The sequence below is a fragment of the Oculina patagonica genome, chromosome 4, assembly GCF_052425735.1.
Source record: "Oculina patagonica isolate OP01 chromosome 4, crgOcupat, whole genome shotgun sequence".
NCBI lineage: Eukaryota > Metazoa > Cnidaria > Anthozoa > Scleractinia > Oculinidae > Oculina > Oculina patagonica.
Window position 1 is genome coordinate 20,474,212 of NC_135761.1, and position 18,209 is coordinate 20,492,420.

The window sequence follows — 18,209 nt, forward strand, 5'->3', positions numbered from 1 at the left end:
TTAAGAATTTTGAGGGATAGAGTTGACATGAAAAATGCATATTTCAAAGCGGCGTACGACGCCGTCAACTCCGCCCCCGCAAATTCTGATTGGCCAAATGGAATGGAACCTATTGAAAAGATGCATCAAAAAGATGTCAAAGATCATAATCGTCGTGTGGCAGTTGCAATAGTTTAGGGAATACTCCTGGATCAAGAGTTGGCTGGTAGATTCCTTACTATGTCAACAAAAAGAAAATTTACTTGGCAGGAGCTTGCTTCTTTAAACGAGGAACATAATGCACACCTCGCCGTTCGCGGAAAGGTAAGAAATCCAGGCCTATGACAGTTTTATTTCGCACAGATTGTCCTGCAATGATTACGTGAAAACAGGCATGTTATGTCATCTGCGAGCGGCTCGCAGGGTAGATTGATTTGTTTACCGTTATCTTTCCCGCCCAATTTCGAATGTGCTTTTTCACATTAAAAGTTGGCGATCCAAAATTCCATTTGACAAGTGAAGGTTCCAATTTAAACATAAAATTAGGCATTTCGAGTTCACCATTCATATAATATTCAACTCTTATGCTTGATTGCTTTTCTCCAGTATTCAATATTCACGTTTCTGCATATATTCGTCACGCATGCAAGCTCATGTAGTAAAGATTGATAATTTTTTCGTGTTTCTGTATAGTTATTCAAACACGAGCGGAAAGTTTAAAAATATACTATAGAAATTAAAGCCATACGAAAGTGGTTCTGTTTAGAATTTTTCTTTATTGTTTCTATAAATATTGAAATGTACATGGTATAAACATATAACAAACTAAACAATTTAATTTTTTCCTTATAGTACAAGGATCACCACAGGTGATCATTGCTAATTGCCATGGAGAACACGCCCCTTTCGGGCTAGCCTTCAGCGGGTTTAGCGTATCGGCTTTCAGATCGCTCTACGTTAGCTTCGTGCTAGTCATCGCTTACCCGCCCACTCCACCCTTGCGGTTTTGTTCATTGACCTCTCGTCTAGCGTCCGTTCTGCTAGTCAATAAACTGTTTTGCCCAAACATTGTAGTCTGTGTTTGATATCACAAGTAATTAACAGAAAGTAACCCATAGTGTTCACGCGAACACTCTGCAAAATAACACGGAGTTCAAACAATCGAAACGCGCGTTCTGCATGGGCTTTTTCGTAATAGTGTTTATAACTGAATTGTCACCCAAACTTAATGGCATTGGTCTTATTTTAATTATTATGATAAATACTGAACTGTTAACTTTGATTGTTTATAACTGGCCATTTTAATAAGGTACCATTATATGATATTGCATGTTTTCAAAAATGTTCTCCAATTTTATTTCTTACTCCACAGCCATACAATGAGAGACTCAGTTTTGCCCGATCTAATACAAGATATTAGACTGGCAATAAAGCATTCTGCTTGAAAGCTATTAATTTCTTTTTGTCAGGTAAATAAGTGTGGTAAGGTAACTGACCCGTAATACTAGATCGACAACAAACCATTCTGATTGGTTAATTTAAGTTATTGGCCGTGCGATTCATGCAGCACTTTGAGCCGATTAACAGTGTAAAAAAACACACTATCGTTTCAAAAAAAAATAGACAACTTTCGTGAAAAAACGCAAATAACACGAATTTTTATTAAGTTAAAACATATTTAAGACAATAACATGATCGTACTATGTACATTCACGGACCGTTGTTTTTTCCTTTTAGGTTTATGACGTCAGTAAATTTCTTGCTCGTCATCCGGGTGGTAAAGATGTGTTACGCATGGCGGCAGGAAAGGATGTGACAATTGTGTTTCAGTGCTATCACGCTTTCAGTGACCTTCCTTCCAAGTAAGCTATAATGTTGATTCCGAGGGATTATGTTCTTGCACATTCGCTTTTGAGGGCCTCACGAGGGGGGGGGGGGGAGGGGGGGGGGGGTCCATGTTCCCTTGTTCCCCAAAAAAATTTCCTTGTGCTCCCTTATTCCCTGACAGTATTTTGTCGATTTAAAGTTTCTTGTTCTCTAACATATCAGAAACTCGGCTTTTGTTCCAGTGTTTGTTTTGTTCCAGCATTATTTTCCTTGAACATTCTTAAATATTTTGTATTCTCTTGTTCCCTGAAACCCCTGGGGAGCCTCACTTTTCCTCCACCTTCTGAAATCCCTGGGGTACATGCATTCTGAAGTATATAGCACCAAAACATCAGGGCGCTCTTGAAAACAAAAATATATGGAAAAAAAAATGCGAACCAAAAATTCAAAATTCCCTTGACGCTTTCGTTCTACCGTTTGAAAACGTCACGTAAAGTCACGTCATGTCACGCCCTACTATTTAAAACGCCACGTCAACATGTCACACACATGCCTGGTAGACTTGCCACAAGTCGATCTCACAAGTATTGTAAGCGAGCTTTTGGCCTAGATGTGGCCGAGCGAGCGACGGTTCGAAGTTGTGACAGGCACAGTTTTCCAGACGGGGTGATTCCGAACCACAGGACCGCAGGAGCACCAAACCTACACGCCTAAAAACTGAGCCTAGGGTTGTGATTGGTGGATTTCAATTCGAGGTTCTGTCGGCTGTCGTCATACACTACTTATAACTAAAACGTTAACTGACAAAACAATTTGTTGAGTTTTCAATTTCAATTTCAGAGTTTGTTTGTTTTTTATAGGCGCTGAAACGGCTGAAAGGCTGAAATTAAAAGGGAAAAGAAATAAAATAAAACAATAAAAATTAACACCAGGGGCCTGTTTCTCGAAAGTCCCGAAAACGTTTCTGGCCCGTAAAACCATTTTAAACTATCTTAAAAAAAAAACAGAGAAGTGTTTAGGCCTAAAACTTTGTATGAAGGAGACCTCTGTTCATATGAAAAATATTATGGAATTAAACAGCTCTGTAGTTATAAGGTTTGAGAGTTTTTTCTATGGATATTCGGGTGCGAAAACTTTTCTGGAGCTTCGAGAAACGCGCCCCAGGTTTATCGTGTTACTCTCAGCTGTTATCAGTAAATAGATTGGAGGGTGAACCTTGACCCAGCTTAAATCGATCTTTATACTAGCTAGCCTCCTTCCTCTTGCAGGGGCGGATCCAGGATTTTTCTTATAGGAGGGGGTTCACCAATAAACCGTATTAGAAAGCCGCAGGTCATCTCGGGGGGGGGGGTGGGGGGGGGGGTGGTGCGCACCCCCTGAACCTTCCCCTAGATCCGCCCCTGGCTTGTTAACCACATCTTGCTTTCGACTGCTTCAAAGTGGCCGTGAATGAAACACCTGGATTCCTCTCATGACCTCTTGATATTCTAAAACACGTATATATCCAGGAGGAGAAGAATCGACTTGGTTTGTCAAGAGATGAAGTTCAACCTTCAGTTGCAAATGGATTATTGTAAAATGGAGATGTTCATGGCGAATGTTCTTTAGCAGAAGAGACCCAGCCAAAGACAATCCTGTCTAACTGCTTTCCGCCTGTTACCAGAATAAAAAGCAATGTCGGAATAAACAATTAACTGGAATTCATTTTTTCAACAGAATATTAGAAAAGTATTACGTTGGTGATCTGGTTTCCAATGAGTTTCCAACTTTTCCAGAGCCTGGGTAAGTTTGACTTTTTTGCCAATACAGTAAATTAAACACCCGCATATAACAAGTGAATTAAGTACATCAGGCTGGAAGTTGGCCAATAAAGCACATTATAAAAAATACATGTTCTTATATAAAAGAAACATGATGCCAGAATAAGAAAGTAACTCATATTAAAGTACTATGGCGTGCATGGTTGTATTACTTATTTTATTAGGAATAGTGTTTATTTCTTTGAAATTAATTTTTTAGTGTAAGAAATAAAAAAATTGTATGTTAATTAAATCTCAAGTAATGGAAAATCTATAGTATTTCTGAGACGAATTTAAAGAACGTTTTTCAGAACTCAGCCTGAAAATGTTCTTTTATTTCTCATCAAGAACCCAGTTAATAAGAACTTGATCAGCCTGTACCCAAAATCATAGCTGAGATTCTTATATGCGGGTGTTTACTGTATTACATGATAGGTACTGTAGCTCATAGACCTTTAATATAATGTAAGTGTTCTTTTTTGTCGTTTGTTTTGACAGAGCCTTTTACAACACATTAAGAGAAAGGGTACGAAAACACTTCAAGGACACGAATCAGGTACGTTGTCTATAATCGATCAACATCGCATACGTTTTGCCGCGCTTTACGCTAGCTACATTTTTCGAGTTTAGTTCATTGGATTGTCTGTGTCGTTTGTGATTAATTTTTAAAGGTGATTACTTTGGTCAGTGTGGCTTTACGACGCTCAGCTGAAAACTGCTCTTTTGCACAAATATTGGCAATGCTTCCCACCTAAACATCTCCATCCCGAGTATCTGACCAGGAGAACTAGAAGCTGAATAAGCCAAACTGGCCCAGGATCATTTCTTGCGGTATCAAGAAACACTGACGAAAGTCGTTGGCATACCAACTCCCATCCCCTCCATGCAATGTTGGATAGTGCATACGCCTAAACACCTTGTTATTAAATATTTTCATGTTTCAGTGGAAAAAAACAGCAAGTGTGCAAAGATTTTGTCATTGATTGTAGGTTTACGTGTAGTTTTATTCCTCCAGTTACTTTGTACTTTAAATTAATTTTAACAGGATCCGAAGCGCTCAGGGTGGATGTGGTTACGGCACTTTATTGTGCCAACAATGGTAGTGCTAACGTGGTTTGCACAGGTTGGTTGTCTAAAGGACGGTTGATAAATTATTGATTATAAAACTGTCATTTTTGCTCTGTTTTGCATTTAAAACGTGTTTTGAAAACCTGGAAGTTGAATATACTAGTAATAATTAACTGCAATTTTGCAGAACAATTTCGTAACATAAGCTGCTGACCCACTACAGGGGGCTCTCACATCGGCTATTAGCCTGAATTACAGTTTTGGCGTATTGGAGGTCTGGAATTGAGAAAGGTGTGGGGTCTGGGACGGACGAAAACATTCGGAAATATTAATGCTCGGGACGACATCCGATCACTCTACGAGTTCAATATAGTGACATTTACAAGGGGTGAAACTATTAGTTTTCCATGGTCGCATGTTTCTGCCAGTTTGGGGCCACGTGAGTGAAAGGCCATCTTACAACCGGAAGTAAAAATGTAACTTGTGGAAGAGACAGCAATGCATGCAAAATGGTATAATTTCACCCAAAAATTCTAAATCTCTTGAAATCCTTATATATAGTTTACGTAAAGCTGTTTAAACAACTTCGGCGGCGGCCTTGGATTGAACGTAAGTTTAAAACATTGAAAGAAACTAGTCCGTCATGAAATTGTCTAAAGCCATTTATTTGATCTGTCGGTTCAATACCTCCCTGTAGCTGGGAATTATAGGGAAATGGTCAAAACTATTGTACTCAGACAGCAGGGCCCACCACTCTGCAAACAGACAGGCGACCTCTTCATGTACCCTACCTTTCCCACCAAAAATAGCCCCCACTCTATTAGGAGTAGAAACTAAGAAAAGGATTCAAACTTCCTTGTGCCATTTCTCCAGCAATACAAGCTTCATGCACACCGAATATGAAAGTCTTAACTTGAATTTTGAGGCCAATAAATTTTGTCCATTTGGCTAATCACACAGAAGGTGTCTTGCAAAGCCCCCCTACCCCTACACAAGGTGGGTCCTCCTCGAGTACACTTTTTATGACCACTTCCCTAAAAGCAGTGTTCAAATCCAAATAAAAATTCAAACAAATTCGTCATTGTGGTTCACGTTCTGTAAAAAGCAGAGCCCGAATTTATCCATTCTCGTTGTTGTTTTGCATAGAACGTGCAGGCAGCTGTGTTCAGCTAATTACGCCTTTTGTTTTGCGATCTTTTGATCAGTTCTGTTTGCAGTTCTTGTTTCGGCTTAATGGCGATGAGTTTGAGAAATGACGGCGAAGGCCTTCCTGAGGAAGATGAAAAAAACGAAGAACCATTCAAATTTTCCTCGCCAAGAAAATTCAAAATAGCAGAATGGTAGGTATTAAGAAGTCAAATCTGTTCCGCGTTCAACATATTTTATCGGCAACGAGAACGTCGCCTAACAAAAGGTTTAATTAGAAACCACCGTTGTACACGTGCACTTGGGTTTTTAAATCTTCGCATATTTCTAAGCACCTCCAAATCTCATCTGAGAACGAAATTAAATATCCAGGCGATCATTCTGTTTCCGGAACAAAAACGAAAAAACTTCCTGAATTGAAAAGAACCAATCAGACCAAACAATACCATTTACGTTTACTACCTTAAATCCGTCAATCAATGAATCAAAATTCTTACTTCCGTGGCCCCCAACTGGCAGAAACATGCAACCAAATCAAAGATTTTAAGACGACGCCAGAATATTGTATACCTTAGAAACTTTTTTTGCAAAATAAACCCATGGATATCTAGTTTAACCTTTCTCCTGTCTGCCGAGTAAGTATGGTAAAATTCAGACAGATATTTGGCTGCGAATATATGTCAAATGTGAAGACTGTCATTTCAGCTTAACCCCTTGCCATAAACTAAGAGTTCCGAGCGGTTTTCGAAGATTTCTCCGTTCCAGACTTCGTTCCGACTGACCGTGTATTATTTATTCGGCTCCAGACCACCAAATTGCAGACCGCGTATAACAAATTCATTATGGTCGCTCCGAAACAAAGACGCTACAAAAGCAGGTACAATTGTCTTTTTATTTATCCTCTTATCTGATGTGAGGCCCCCCTGTGCTGACCTTCCAGTTTTTCATTGGTTGATTTGCTTTTGACATTTCTTGATAGCTGTTCTTGGCTCCCTATAATTTCTTCCTTGCCTGTGTTGCGGCAGCTTTGTCGGGTTGGTTTTCTGCACTGTGCTGCATGGTTAACGTCCATGATGCGAGGTAATTAATTATAATTATTATTCATTCAAAATATTTCTTTGTTTCTGATTGGCTTTCAATCCTCGGTTAACGAACAAATTTGGAAGAAGGTCCTATTATGCGACAATTAACGCCATGAACTGTCGTATAATACAGAAAAAAAATAGGGACAGCTGACGTCACGCGGAAATGGCTCTGATGCCGAACGGCCAGAAAGCGCGAAAATGGCCGCAAGATTTGAGCATAACGAAGAGGAAAAAAATTAAAGTAATTAGTAGACAGGGAAAGTCGCAAAACGGAAAAAGCAACGGAGGGCAGAGTCGTTCGATTTTTAAAGCGTTACTTCAAGAGGAAAAAATCTCTGCTCCAACCACAGCGGAGGACTTTGAGCTGTTTTACAAAATATTTAACTTCGTCGAAGTGAGCAAGAAAGATGAAAACCTGTAACAAAAATGTTGCTTTGTGCCATCAGATTTAGCTTTAAAAAACACTTAAGCAAGTGCTAAATATCGACACTATAAGGACAATTAATTCAATGAAGGTAACCGAGTTTAGGGCTTTTCACAAGTTGCTCGAATTTTTTTCAAAACGCTGCTCGAAATTTCAGAAAAGGTGCTTGAAAGTTGCTCCAAAAATCCATAAAGCTGCTTTTGATTTAAAAAGTTGCTCGAAAGTTGCCAAAAAAAATCTAAAATGCTGCTTTTTATCAAGATAATTTCTCCAAATATAGGCTAATTTCCCTTGGAAGGTAAGATTTCTAAGCATTTTCATGCAATTTAAATGCAACAGAAGTATCTAATTAACAATTTCAGGCCGAAAAATTTGTTGAATTACAGGGATTTCTTTCACTGAGAAAAATCGTGAAGATATCGGTGACGCCATGTTTGCTGACTAATTTTGTAATGTTTTAATGCGGAATGAGTCGAAAGTCAAACGTCTTCGGATGTTCCTCGAAAATCTTCGGCAAACTTCGTTAATCTTCGGAAACAATCGTATGGCCTTGGAGCAACACTCGGACAATCTTCGAACCAAAGTGAATCAAGTTGCTTGAAACGGAAAAAGTTTGCTCGAAATATGAAAAGTTGCCAAAAAAGTTGCCGAGCAACTTGTGGAAAGCCTTAACCGAGTTTTGAAGTTAAAATCAAATTATAAAAGGGAAAGTTGTTTGATATTGTGTACTTTTCCTACTGTCAAAACCCGATTGAAGTCATTTTGTGGATTTGGGGCTCTGGAAATATTTTGAATGAATAATAAAACAATTATTGAATTCGCTTTCCAATGAAGAATTATGCAGTTCTCGGAGGCTTCGGCGGATAACACCCTCTCGTCTGCTTTTTTTATCCAATAATTGCTAAATACAATTATAATTATTAATTATGTCAACATGATTTTTGGTTTTGCAAACACAATCCTCTGACCAAAATTATCAAATTATCTACTTGAAAGAACATTTTTTAAACACAAAGATTTTCAAAAGAAAAGATGTCATATATTAATTATTATCAATCTAATCAGTTATTTATTTGACTACGCCAAATAACTATAATGGAAAAATGGATTAAAAGACAAACCTGGAGCTCATAAGTGGATGAGGGGATATAATGGTCCCGACCTAATGAAAGACAATTTGAAAAAAGCCAACCTCCCACATCTTTGTTCTTAGCAGTCAAACAAACGATAATTATTATTTCAATTTTGATAATGAAGGGTCATTAACCATGTATAATTAGCGCGTCATGTATGCTTAGCTTTTTAGAACAGAAACCAAGACTGGTTTCAGTAGTGTAGCAGCTCTCCTCTGCTTGTAATTCTACTGATCCTATAGTGCAGCAGTGGTGGGAGGCGCGGTGGCCTAATGGTTAGCGCGCTCGGCTCCGAGTCGAACGGCCCGGGTTCGAGACCTGGCCGGGGCGCTGCGTTGTGTTCTTGGGCAAGACACTTTACTCTCACAGTGCCTCTCTTCACCCAGGTGTATAAATGGGTACCGGCGAATTTACTGCTGGGGGATAACCCTGCGATGGACTAGCATCCCATCCAGGGGGGAGTAGCAATACTCCTAGTCGCTTAATGCTACAGAAACCGGGATAAGCTCCGGCTGTATGGGCCACTTAGGCTCGGACACAGTCTTTACCTTTTTTTATAGTGCAGCAGTGGCTTTTAGATTAGAGCTAGGGGCATTGTTCTTGTTGTTTGTTTTATTGTTCACTCGAAGGGTAGCGAGCCATTCATGTAAGACCTTGTCAGAGCTGCTAGCTGACCCAATTGTTTTGTGCTGTTGTTGTTGTTGTTGTTGTTTTTACGTGTTTTTTTTGCTAAACACTTTGTTTGCTTTAATGATTCTGTTTCAGTCATTTTGCTGTAACAAGCAATCCCACTATCTGGAGAGTAGTTGGTCATATTCACGACTACCTCAATGGTTGCTCGTATCACGTTTGGGTTCTTCAGGTAAGGGTTATAATAATTACATTAATTAATTAGACACCCAATAAATTAGACTTCCAAGGAAAGATAATAGCTGAATAATTATAGATTTTTCTCTCGTGAATTAATCTGGAACCAAACCATGGGAAGACAATATGATTTTAAACAAGGCCAAATTATAGCTAACGTCTCAATGAAATCTCACATAAGAATTTGAGGAATTGTAAGGGTCCAAATGAAAGAGATCCGCAATAAACCAGCACTGGGTCTGTTAATTCTCTCAGCACTCGTCTAAAGTCTTTTCTTCACGATTAGGTCTGTGCATTATCAAACCCTCGTGTGTGAGCTTTCAAATGAAAACTATTGATCAGTACTTCCATGTGGAAGAAACCCTAGTATGCTACCATTCAAATGAAAGCTACTGAGCATTACTTTCATATGGTACTACCAAGTTATATTATTAGCTTTTGTTTATTTAAAGAAAAACATACCCTTTAATATATTTCTAGCATATTTTTGGTCATCATCCGTACACTAACATTGATGGCGCTGATCCTGATATCAGTACTGCAAAAGAAGTGAGTAATCGTTTATTCCATTTAACTGTTTCACAATTTTTCACTGTGTACAAAAGGAGATCACGGCTTTGTTAATCCCTTAGAATTCTACCGAATGGCTTGTTAGAAATGGTGCCTTTTTGGTAAGATAAAATACAACTTTTTGATCAACTGCACACGCGCAACATTTCAATTGTGTTAATGAAGGTAAAGTTTTGCTTATAGCCTTGAGCGCGCGCTCGGTTCTCGCCAGTATTGAATTCAAAGAACGCGCGGAAACTGTGTTCAGCAACCTTAATCAACTTTTCTGACGAGCACCCCTGCACTTTAACATGGGTGCCTTCCCCCACCCTACCCCCCTTCCCCATCCTGGGTCCGCAACATCGCCAAAATGGGAGTCATGGTAGGGTTTAACCGTTAATTGTAAACCATATCAGAAATTTTAAATTGATCTTGATTGAACTGAACATAGTTGGTTGGTTGGCTGGCTGGTTGGTTTGTTTGTTGGTTGATCGAGATATTAGGTCGATCTTTACTAAGTTCTTTTCCTACCTTTAACATCTGTGCTGTTTTAATTTTCCATCAGAAGCCAGATATGAGACGAATCAAGTGGAGTCAAAATTGGCTGCCTCGGTACTTCCGCCAGCATGTCTACATGCCCTTGATATATTGCTTGGTACGTTTTGATCACGTGACTGTGTTAATCCAGGCTGTTACTGGCGTCACGTAAAACAGCAATTTGGTAGTACCGATTCGGAGATTGCTTCCCATGGGAATGGGGTACTCCCTAAAATGTTGACTATATGAGCACGCTCCGCCCGAAAGGAGTGTTTTTTTTAAGTTGTAGTTATAGAAAAAGGTGGAATTCAAGAGTTAGAGTTACAATAAGGCAGGAAAGAACTGTCATTTAGGTATTGAAACGGAAAATGTAACGAACAGACCCACCGAACGGTCGATTCTCTTAAACATTAAAGGGGCTTTATCACGGTGTTTTAAGTCATTTTTCTGATTAGCTTCAAATTAAAGGAAACTTCAGAATAATGGTTTTCTATGGTAGATAGTAAAACACCAACGGAGTAATAAAACCCGAAAATAAACAAGGATGGTTTCGACTGACGAACATTAAGACGGATTCCCAGGGGGGGGGGGGGGGGTACCCGGGACAAGTGACGGGGAGACGAAGGAGGCAAAACTCAGGACCCAAAAAATCCCTAAGTCTCCCACAACCCAAAACCCGACCAAAAAAAAACGCCCAAAAAAATCCCAGTCAAATCCCTAAAGCCAGGCCGCGCCAAGCCTTTAGTTTGTTTTTACCCCAAAAAATCCCCTATTTAAATCAAGTCACCCAAAAAATACCTGCCTTTTCCTACCCAAAAAACCCGGAATCGACGACCCAAAAAATCCTTCGCCATCCCCGTCCTTGGATCCCGGAGTACCCCCCTGGGGACGGATTATACGCAGCAAACTTGAAAAATTGCCAATTTTTTTCAAGTTGAGTTGTCCGTGACCTAGCTCCTTTAAGTGAACAATTTAAAAAAGAGATGCAGTATCTCTTCGGTAGGCATGTGAAGGGGGTACTATTTTCTACAAAAGGGTTTTCCCTTTCTGTCCAAAATGGTATGTGTAAGGGTAAAGGTATGGACCTCAAGCCGGATCTACCCTGTATAAACGCTTGCACCTATTCGTTCCGTTCCCACTTAATTGCAATGGATTTGGCGCGAAATATTTGGAAAACACCGTTTGCTTTATCAAAATGTACTCCTTTTTACTTGCCAGAAATTTAACCTTTTGTAGAGCAGTTTTATATCTTCCACACTTACATAATTGCAAGTGCTGTAAATTGATAGTTATTCACAAAGATGACTTCCCCTTTCCCAGTATAAAAATCGTTTGCATATTTATTTACTAACACTATCATTTCCTTTTGTCCCTTTGTTATTTACAGTTGGGCTTGAAAACGCACTTTCAGGATTTCTACGTATTCTTGATTCACAAGAAAAATAGTAAGTTCAGGTGTTTGAAGCAATTTTCTTGTATGGACATTGAGCTTAGCATAGGCGTACGGGCACCTTCGGTCCTGGGGGGCGGAGACCATTTTGCCCGAAAAAAATGGCATGGGTTGAAAGCCGAAAAAGAGGCTTATAAAATAGAAAATAAAACGTGCATTGAAATAGTTGTGTACAAACTTCGCCTGCTGCTTTAAGTTCTTTTTAATTCCGTGGCGTCGTCCGAAGGTGTCATACACTGATCCTTTCGGAAATTTTTATTTATTCATTTTAGTTCAGCAGAAATAATTATTTTAGGGAGCCAATTTACATTGTTCCCCTCCCCATTTGAAAGTAATAGAAAATCGTGTAAACATCAGGGATGATTGTTTTAAACAATTTCGTTCAAGTTTTAGCTAGCCGAGAACTAAACATCTGAGTCGAAAGCAAGCTTCATCACTATAACAGCTTTGTTTCAAGGTCTTGCACTAAATCCACCGTGTGCAAATGCTCAAGCTATGGAAAAGCTTATGCAACTGAATCTAACTAGGGGGCACGAGAATTGCGAGAAAAATCGAACATGATTATAGCAATTGGAGAGGAAAGAAAGAGATAAGAGAAATTTGGACTTTTGAATCACAAAGTTCGTATATTTCCAATACTTTTCCTGTTGATGAAATTCGTTTTGAACGTATATTGACTCGACTTTTTGCTTATTTTCTATTTTTTCTCTAGACTTATTGCCCGAATTCTGCGCCCGAAAAATTTTGGCACTGGGGGGGCTGCAGCCCCCCTCGCCCCCCCGCCTCGTACGCCTATGCAGCTTAGTGATTAATGCAAACAACTTCGGCAATTCCAAATGATAACGGTTAAAATTCACCATTGTGTTTCACAGCGTTTTGACGCGAGAATTTGATCATTTCACGTTGTTGTTTTGTAAAGGACGGTAAAGAAATGCGTAAGGACTGATCTATCACGCACATGCAGAGCCGTTGAATTGCTTATTACAATTTTTGTTTAAGGAGCCATGTCGTATTTCTGATGTACGAAATTAAATTTGGGAGTGACGAAAAACCTCAAAAGGATGAGACTATGTACGTTTTTGACCTTGTGTTGATTTAAATATCAAAAAGAACGCTCATTAATTACAAGGTCTGAAATTTGAAGCAAACGAAGCTTTCGACAGTATGTCACGGGTCTTCTTTAGCAAACAAAGTTATTTGACACGACTAATGGGAAAACCATTGTATTATGATAAGATATTGTTGTCTATTATCATTAGGATATTGTGTATAAATAAAGTTTGATGATGATGATGATGATGATGATGAGGATGATGATGATGATGATGAGGATGATGATGATGACGATGACGATGACGATGACGATGACGATGACGATGACGATGAAGAAGAAGTGACATTCCCGCAGTTGTTGCCTTAGTGGCTTGCTGAAATTCCCTAGTATCCTCTTGACTGCCAATGCTTCTTCAGTTTTTAACGTATGGCCCCTAGCAGAAATCCATATAAACTTTGGTCCCTTAGTAGAGATTGCAAACGTGCAGCTGACTAACTCTCAGTATTGATCTTTTAATGATTTCCTTTCCAGGCACCATCACTCTCAATACTCTGCCGACGTCTTATGTGATTATATTTCTTACTGGCAAACTTTGTTTCCTCATGCACAAAGTGGTTCTTCCATGGATGATTCTCTCATTCTGGGAAATGGTAAGATTTAGTAATATTCGTGGTTTTCACTTGACGTCATGAAAATTCTAAAATCCAGAATCGCAAGACCCCTGAATTTTTATCCTTCACTGGCTTTTAGACGTCCTTAATAAATATATTGTTGAAAGCTTTTAGCTCGATAGTACCCGCCGTCTTTCCGATAGAGCTTTTTGATTTTCGGAGTTTCAAGCCAAACGACTTCAAAATGGCCGCCAGAAGGCTGTTTCGTATGCTTAAAAAAAATATCCTCATCCTGTCATTTTTAACAATCTGACTGAACAGTCGAGGTTTGGCGAGAAGTGTTTATTTGAATGATTTCTTGTTTATGTGGGTGAACTGAACCTTTTTCTATCAGAAGAAAATTCCAGATGTTTTTATTAATTTCCGGCCGCCATGTTGGTGCCCATTGGTGGCGTGGGCACCAACATGGCGTCTCCATACTGTGCTATCTAAATTTGCAATTTTTCTTCAAATATCAGGTGATATTCTTGGCGTTTAATGAAATTGCAAGTAGTTACTGGCTTGCGCTGATATTTCAGGCCTCACATGTTGTCAGCGAGGTAGGTTAACAAGTGGAAGTGGGACAGAATGAAATCACAGAATCATCATTTTATTGCACATTGTAAATTTAAATTCATTGTAATGTAGAAGAGTGTTCACAATTAGCTGAAATAAGCTAAATGCCTCCCCGACACTTAAATAAAGCTATTAATATTATTATAATCATCAAAAACAACGTATCAAAACAAACAACAATAAATCAACAACAATTTTTTCATTTGATAAATTTGCTTGGTATCTCGGGGGAAAAAGCCACACTTATGTTGTGACTGATTTCTTAATAAGAAAGACTTCTACTAAAACAGTTATATTAGGCTCTCGTCCATGCCTGTGGACTTGTTCACTTAGCCGAAAACTTGGCCCAGTTCTGTGCCGAGCTCTACTCAGTTCTCCTCTGAATAATTGGACTGCCTCGTCGAGTCACGTGCGAAACCATTCATAGAAATAATTTTATCTACCAGTCCATTTTCATGCAAATCAAACTCATCAGATGGTTCGCACGTAGACTCGTTTCGAAAAGAGGCAAAGGATAACTCGGAAATGGTCTATTCGGTCTAGTTCTCCGCCGAATTCTTTTCTCCAGCAAATTTCTCTATACGGGCGGTAGTTTATATCTACCCCCGTTTGCACTGAGGGAAGGTTTGCCTTGTGGGCTCATATATCTCTCTTACACCTCTCTCGTAACTCTTTTACACCTCTTTGAAACTAACTATTAAAGACTTTGTTGAGCGGCCACCTTGTAGCTTCAAATGCACTCTAGTAATTGTACTTTGAGCGTAATTGTTTTTTTTGTTTTGTTTTGTTTTTTTTTTCTTTTTTTTTTTGGGGGGGGGGGGTTGTTGTTGTTTGTCTGCTTGCTGCTAATAAGAAAACAAATACCAAAACTCTTGTTAGTTCTAGCTAAGATCAAAACTGTCAAAAATTTTTGTTTTTCGTTTGCAAATCAAGAGTTTTTAATGAGATGATTTGAACGAGGGAATGAGGGATTTGAACCCGTTACCTCTGCGAAACCGGAGGTCACGGGTTCAAATCCCGCCGAAGCCCTGATTTTTTTCAGGCTTCTTTCATTGCAATTTCTTTAACTGAAATTTCACTACAAAGATCATTTCTTTACTTTATATCTATCTCCAGTTCAAATATTAATTCTTTCCTTTACTTAACATCATTGTATTCTTTCATGGGAAACATAAAAGAACTCACGGCTGACCTTGCTCCCAATGTGTGGCTTCATAACGCAGTTGGTAGAGCATCGCACCGGTATCGCTGAGGTCACGGGTTTGAATCCAGCTGAGGCTTTTTTTTTTCAGGCTTTTTTTTTGCAGTTTCTTTAATTGCATTTTCACTGAGGACTATTTCTTTACTTTTCATCTTTCCGCAGTTCGAATACGGTTTATTTCCTATATCGTAAGGGAAACACTTTTTTCTTAATCTTGTTACTAATGTACTTATCAATTGCTTTGTTTTTTACACCGGCATAGGTTGAATGGCCGAAGCCAGATGCAAATGGAAAGATCAATCGTGACTGGTAAATGTTTTCTTTGCTAAACGAATCAAAAATCCTATTTTGTAAAGGCTTCTGGTTATTAAAAGGAGCTATGCATATGTCACGGGTATTTCGCAGATTTTTGGTCTAAACTTTTCTCAAAATAGTGGTTGGCAACAAAATCTATAAAATCATTATCTTTGAACATCTCAAGAAAGATATAATCTCAATTTGCGGATAGAAATCAACTTACGGCTATAAATATCGATTTCTTGATGACGCGCGGTAACAACAACGTTAGCATAATACTTTTTTCCAGTTGCAATCCATTTCCATCCGAGCCATCCGAAGCCAAAGATGCTCGTTAACATTTTCAGTACTTTGATATAGCATTTTTTAATAAAAATGGACTATTATTTTCAGTTTTTTTCTGCGACGCAAATATAATTTTGGCTGTTCAAATACCGTAGAATTCCGGTTATAAGCCCCCCCCCCCCCCCGCTTATAAGCCCCCCCGGTTATAGGCCCATTTACCAGGAAACAAAAAAAATACATCCGATTATAAGCCCCCCTCTACCGGATGACAGTACTGAACAGGGCAAATGTTGCTTTATTATGCGTTTTTAACATAAAAACGTATTTCGATCACACTCCCGAGGTGCGTTTCGAAACGTTTTTTTCATTCCGCTTATAAGCCCTCCCGGAAAAGCCCCTCCGCTATAAGCCCACCGAAAAACCCTTATACGAAGTTGTATAAGCCCAAGGCTATAACCGGATCTACGGTATCTGGTAAAATCCGTGGCATAGTCCTTTAACCTACAGATAATATAAAGTGTTCTACTGACTTCAATTAAAAGTTTTCAAAGATCGTCGCTTGTTGTTTCAGGGCAGAGCTGCAGGTTGAGTCAACTCTGGACTATGCCACAGAAAGTTGGTTTTGCAATGTGTTCACAGGTCAGTGAAGTTTTACGCAAAGTGGTGCACGACTGTTTCCTTTGGTCGGGTAGGAGTCGGGTAGTAGTTGTCGCAAGGTTTTATTAATTACATGAAAGGCTCGCTACCCTTCGAGAGAACAATAGAACAAACAACAGGAACAATTGCCCTAGCCTCGAAACAGAAGCAGCTGCTACACTAGAGGACTAGTAGAATAACATTTCAACATTTAACATTTCGCTTGCTTTCTTCCTTTCCCAGGAGGTCTAAACCATCAAGTGGCCCATCACTTGTTCCCAAGCATGTGTCAGAATTACTACCCTCAGATAACCCCCATTGTAGTTCAAACATGCAAGGAGTTTGGTGTGAGGTACAATTACAAAGACACGTTTTTCCAGGCGCTTGGAGCTCATGTTGGACATCTCAAGACTCTGGGACAAGAGAAGGAAAAGCCCATAGCCACCAGAGCTGAGGTGTGGAAGGGTTGAAGTTCTACCAGCACTGTGATGCCACAGCTCCTTTCTTTGTCAAAACATGACTCAGTCTACGATTTTGCAAAGACTTAAATTAAAAGGCCGTTAACACGAAGAATTTGGGGGAGCCGTCAAAAAATCGGTCCGGACAACCATTTACAGAGAAACAGTCAAATCAAAACGGGGCCATAGGACCTTTTTCTTTGGCCTGTCCGTACCCAAATGTTTCTGTCGTGTAAATGGTCCTTTTTTATTAAGTCGTTTTTCAATTGAGTGTCGAAAGTAATTCGGAATTGCTTTGGTTTTGCTTTACTCTGCTCTGCGATTGGTCTAAAAATCACGCGCCACTTACTCGACCAATCAGATGCAAAATCAAAACCAACCGCAACTTGATCACGCGCGTTTTCCCGCCCTTAGAGTTAGGTACGTGTATTTGCTTCGTGTTCTCATTGGTTCATTCTGTTAACGCTTCTTGTGATTGGCCAGTACAATTTTTTTGGTTTTGCTTTTTACGACATTCGCTCTAAGTAAGATAATTACTGGATTAATTATAAATAAAATTTTCTACAGGTGAAAGCTGTATTACGTTAATAATAAATGCATTTCGCTACCAGTTGTTTCACAGAGAAAAACATACTCACGATGACAACAAAATCAGCTCTTGTGAAAAAAGCATTTCCTCTTGGATGTGTTCTTTTTAGCATTGTTATTTGATTGAAAAACTCTAAGAGTGAGAAATAAACCATTAAATAATGACTAATTCGTGTACAATTTAGTCGTTATTGGGTGAGGCAAGTTGATGTATATTTTTAAAAGTACTCAACAGAAGATATCACCACGTCTATTGCTGAGCTGTAGTCTTTGTTCTATAGCGACTCCATATCCCCTTAGACACGCACATTACTCTTTATCTGCTTGTGAACCGTTTTATTAAAAAACCGCCGACTAAAATCGGTGACGTCATTTCGAAACATTCAAAGTATATTCTGTTAGAGAGCAGAGGACTTAGAATCGAGCTGTTCGGATGTTGATAACTTACTCTAAAGTTTTTTTTTCTGTAATACAGTCAATCGAATACACCATTTATATTTAGCATCTCCACTTGATGAAACTATTATTTATGAAATATAGAAAGGCTAAAAATCGAAAAACACCAAACTTTTTTGACGAATACTCAACACTTTGCCCTGT

The 18,209-nt window shown here is 39.0% G+C and overlaps 1 protein-coding gene across 2 annotated transcripts; it reads left to right on the forward strand.

Annotated features, from left to right (window-relative positions):
* Positions 1 to 164: 164 nt before the first annotated feature.
* Positions 165 to 17,778, forward strand: LOC144651734 (uncharacterized). 2 transcript variants are annotated; one of them, XR_013570366.1, is made up of 16 exons: positions 165 to 303; positions 1,717 to 1,841; positions 3,523 to 3,588; positions 4,104 to 4,161; positions 4,651 to 4,728; positions 6,799 to 6,899; positions 9,227 to 9,323; positions 9,809 to 9,877; positions 10,443 to 10,532; positions 11,802 to 11,859; positions 13,450 to 13,568; positions 14,048 to 14,128; positions 15,608 to 15,654; positions 16,499 to 16,566; positions 16,807 to 17,114; positions 17,196 to 17,778. XR_013570366.1 is itself a non-coding variant. In XM_078511704.1 (16 exons), the coding sequence occupies exons 1-16, from the start codon at positions 220 to 222 to the stop codon at positions 17,717 to 17,719; spliced, it is 1,440 nt and encodes a 479-aa protein (XP_078367830.1). In that variant the 5' UTR covers positions 165 to 219; the 3' UTR covers positions 17,720 to 17,778. The 2 variants fall into 2 exon arrangements, 1 of the variants encoding a protein (XP_078367830.1); XM_078511704.1 differs by having other exon boundaries at positions 16,807 to 17,018; positions 17,633 to 17,778.
* The last annotated feature ends 431 nt before the right edge of the window (positions 17,779 to 18,209 follow it).

Excerpts from the sequence above, each read along its gene's own strand:
- LOC144651734 (XM_078511704.1), top strand. The coding sequence starts at position 220 with ATGTCAACAAAAAGAAAATTTACTTGGCAGGAGCTTGCTTCTTTAAAC. Across the intron at positions 9,878-10,442 it reads ATATCAGTACTGCAAAAGAA|AAGCCAGATATGAGACGAAT; the intron begins GTGAGTAATCGT and ends ATTTTCCATCAG. Across the intron at positions 14,129-15,607 it reads CCTCACATGTTGTCAGCGAG|GTTGAATGGCCGAAGCCAGA; the intron begins GTAGGTTAACAA and ends ACACCGGCATAG.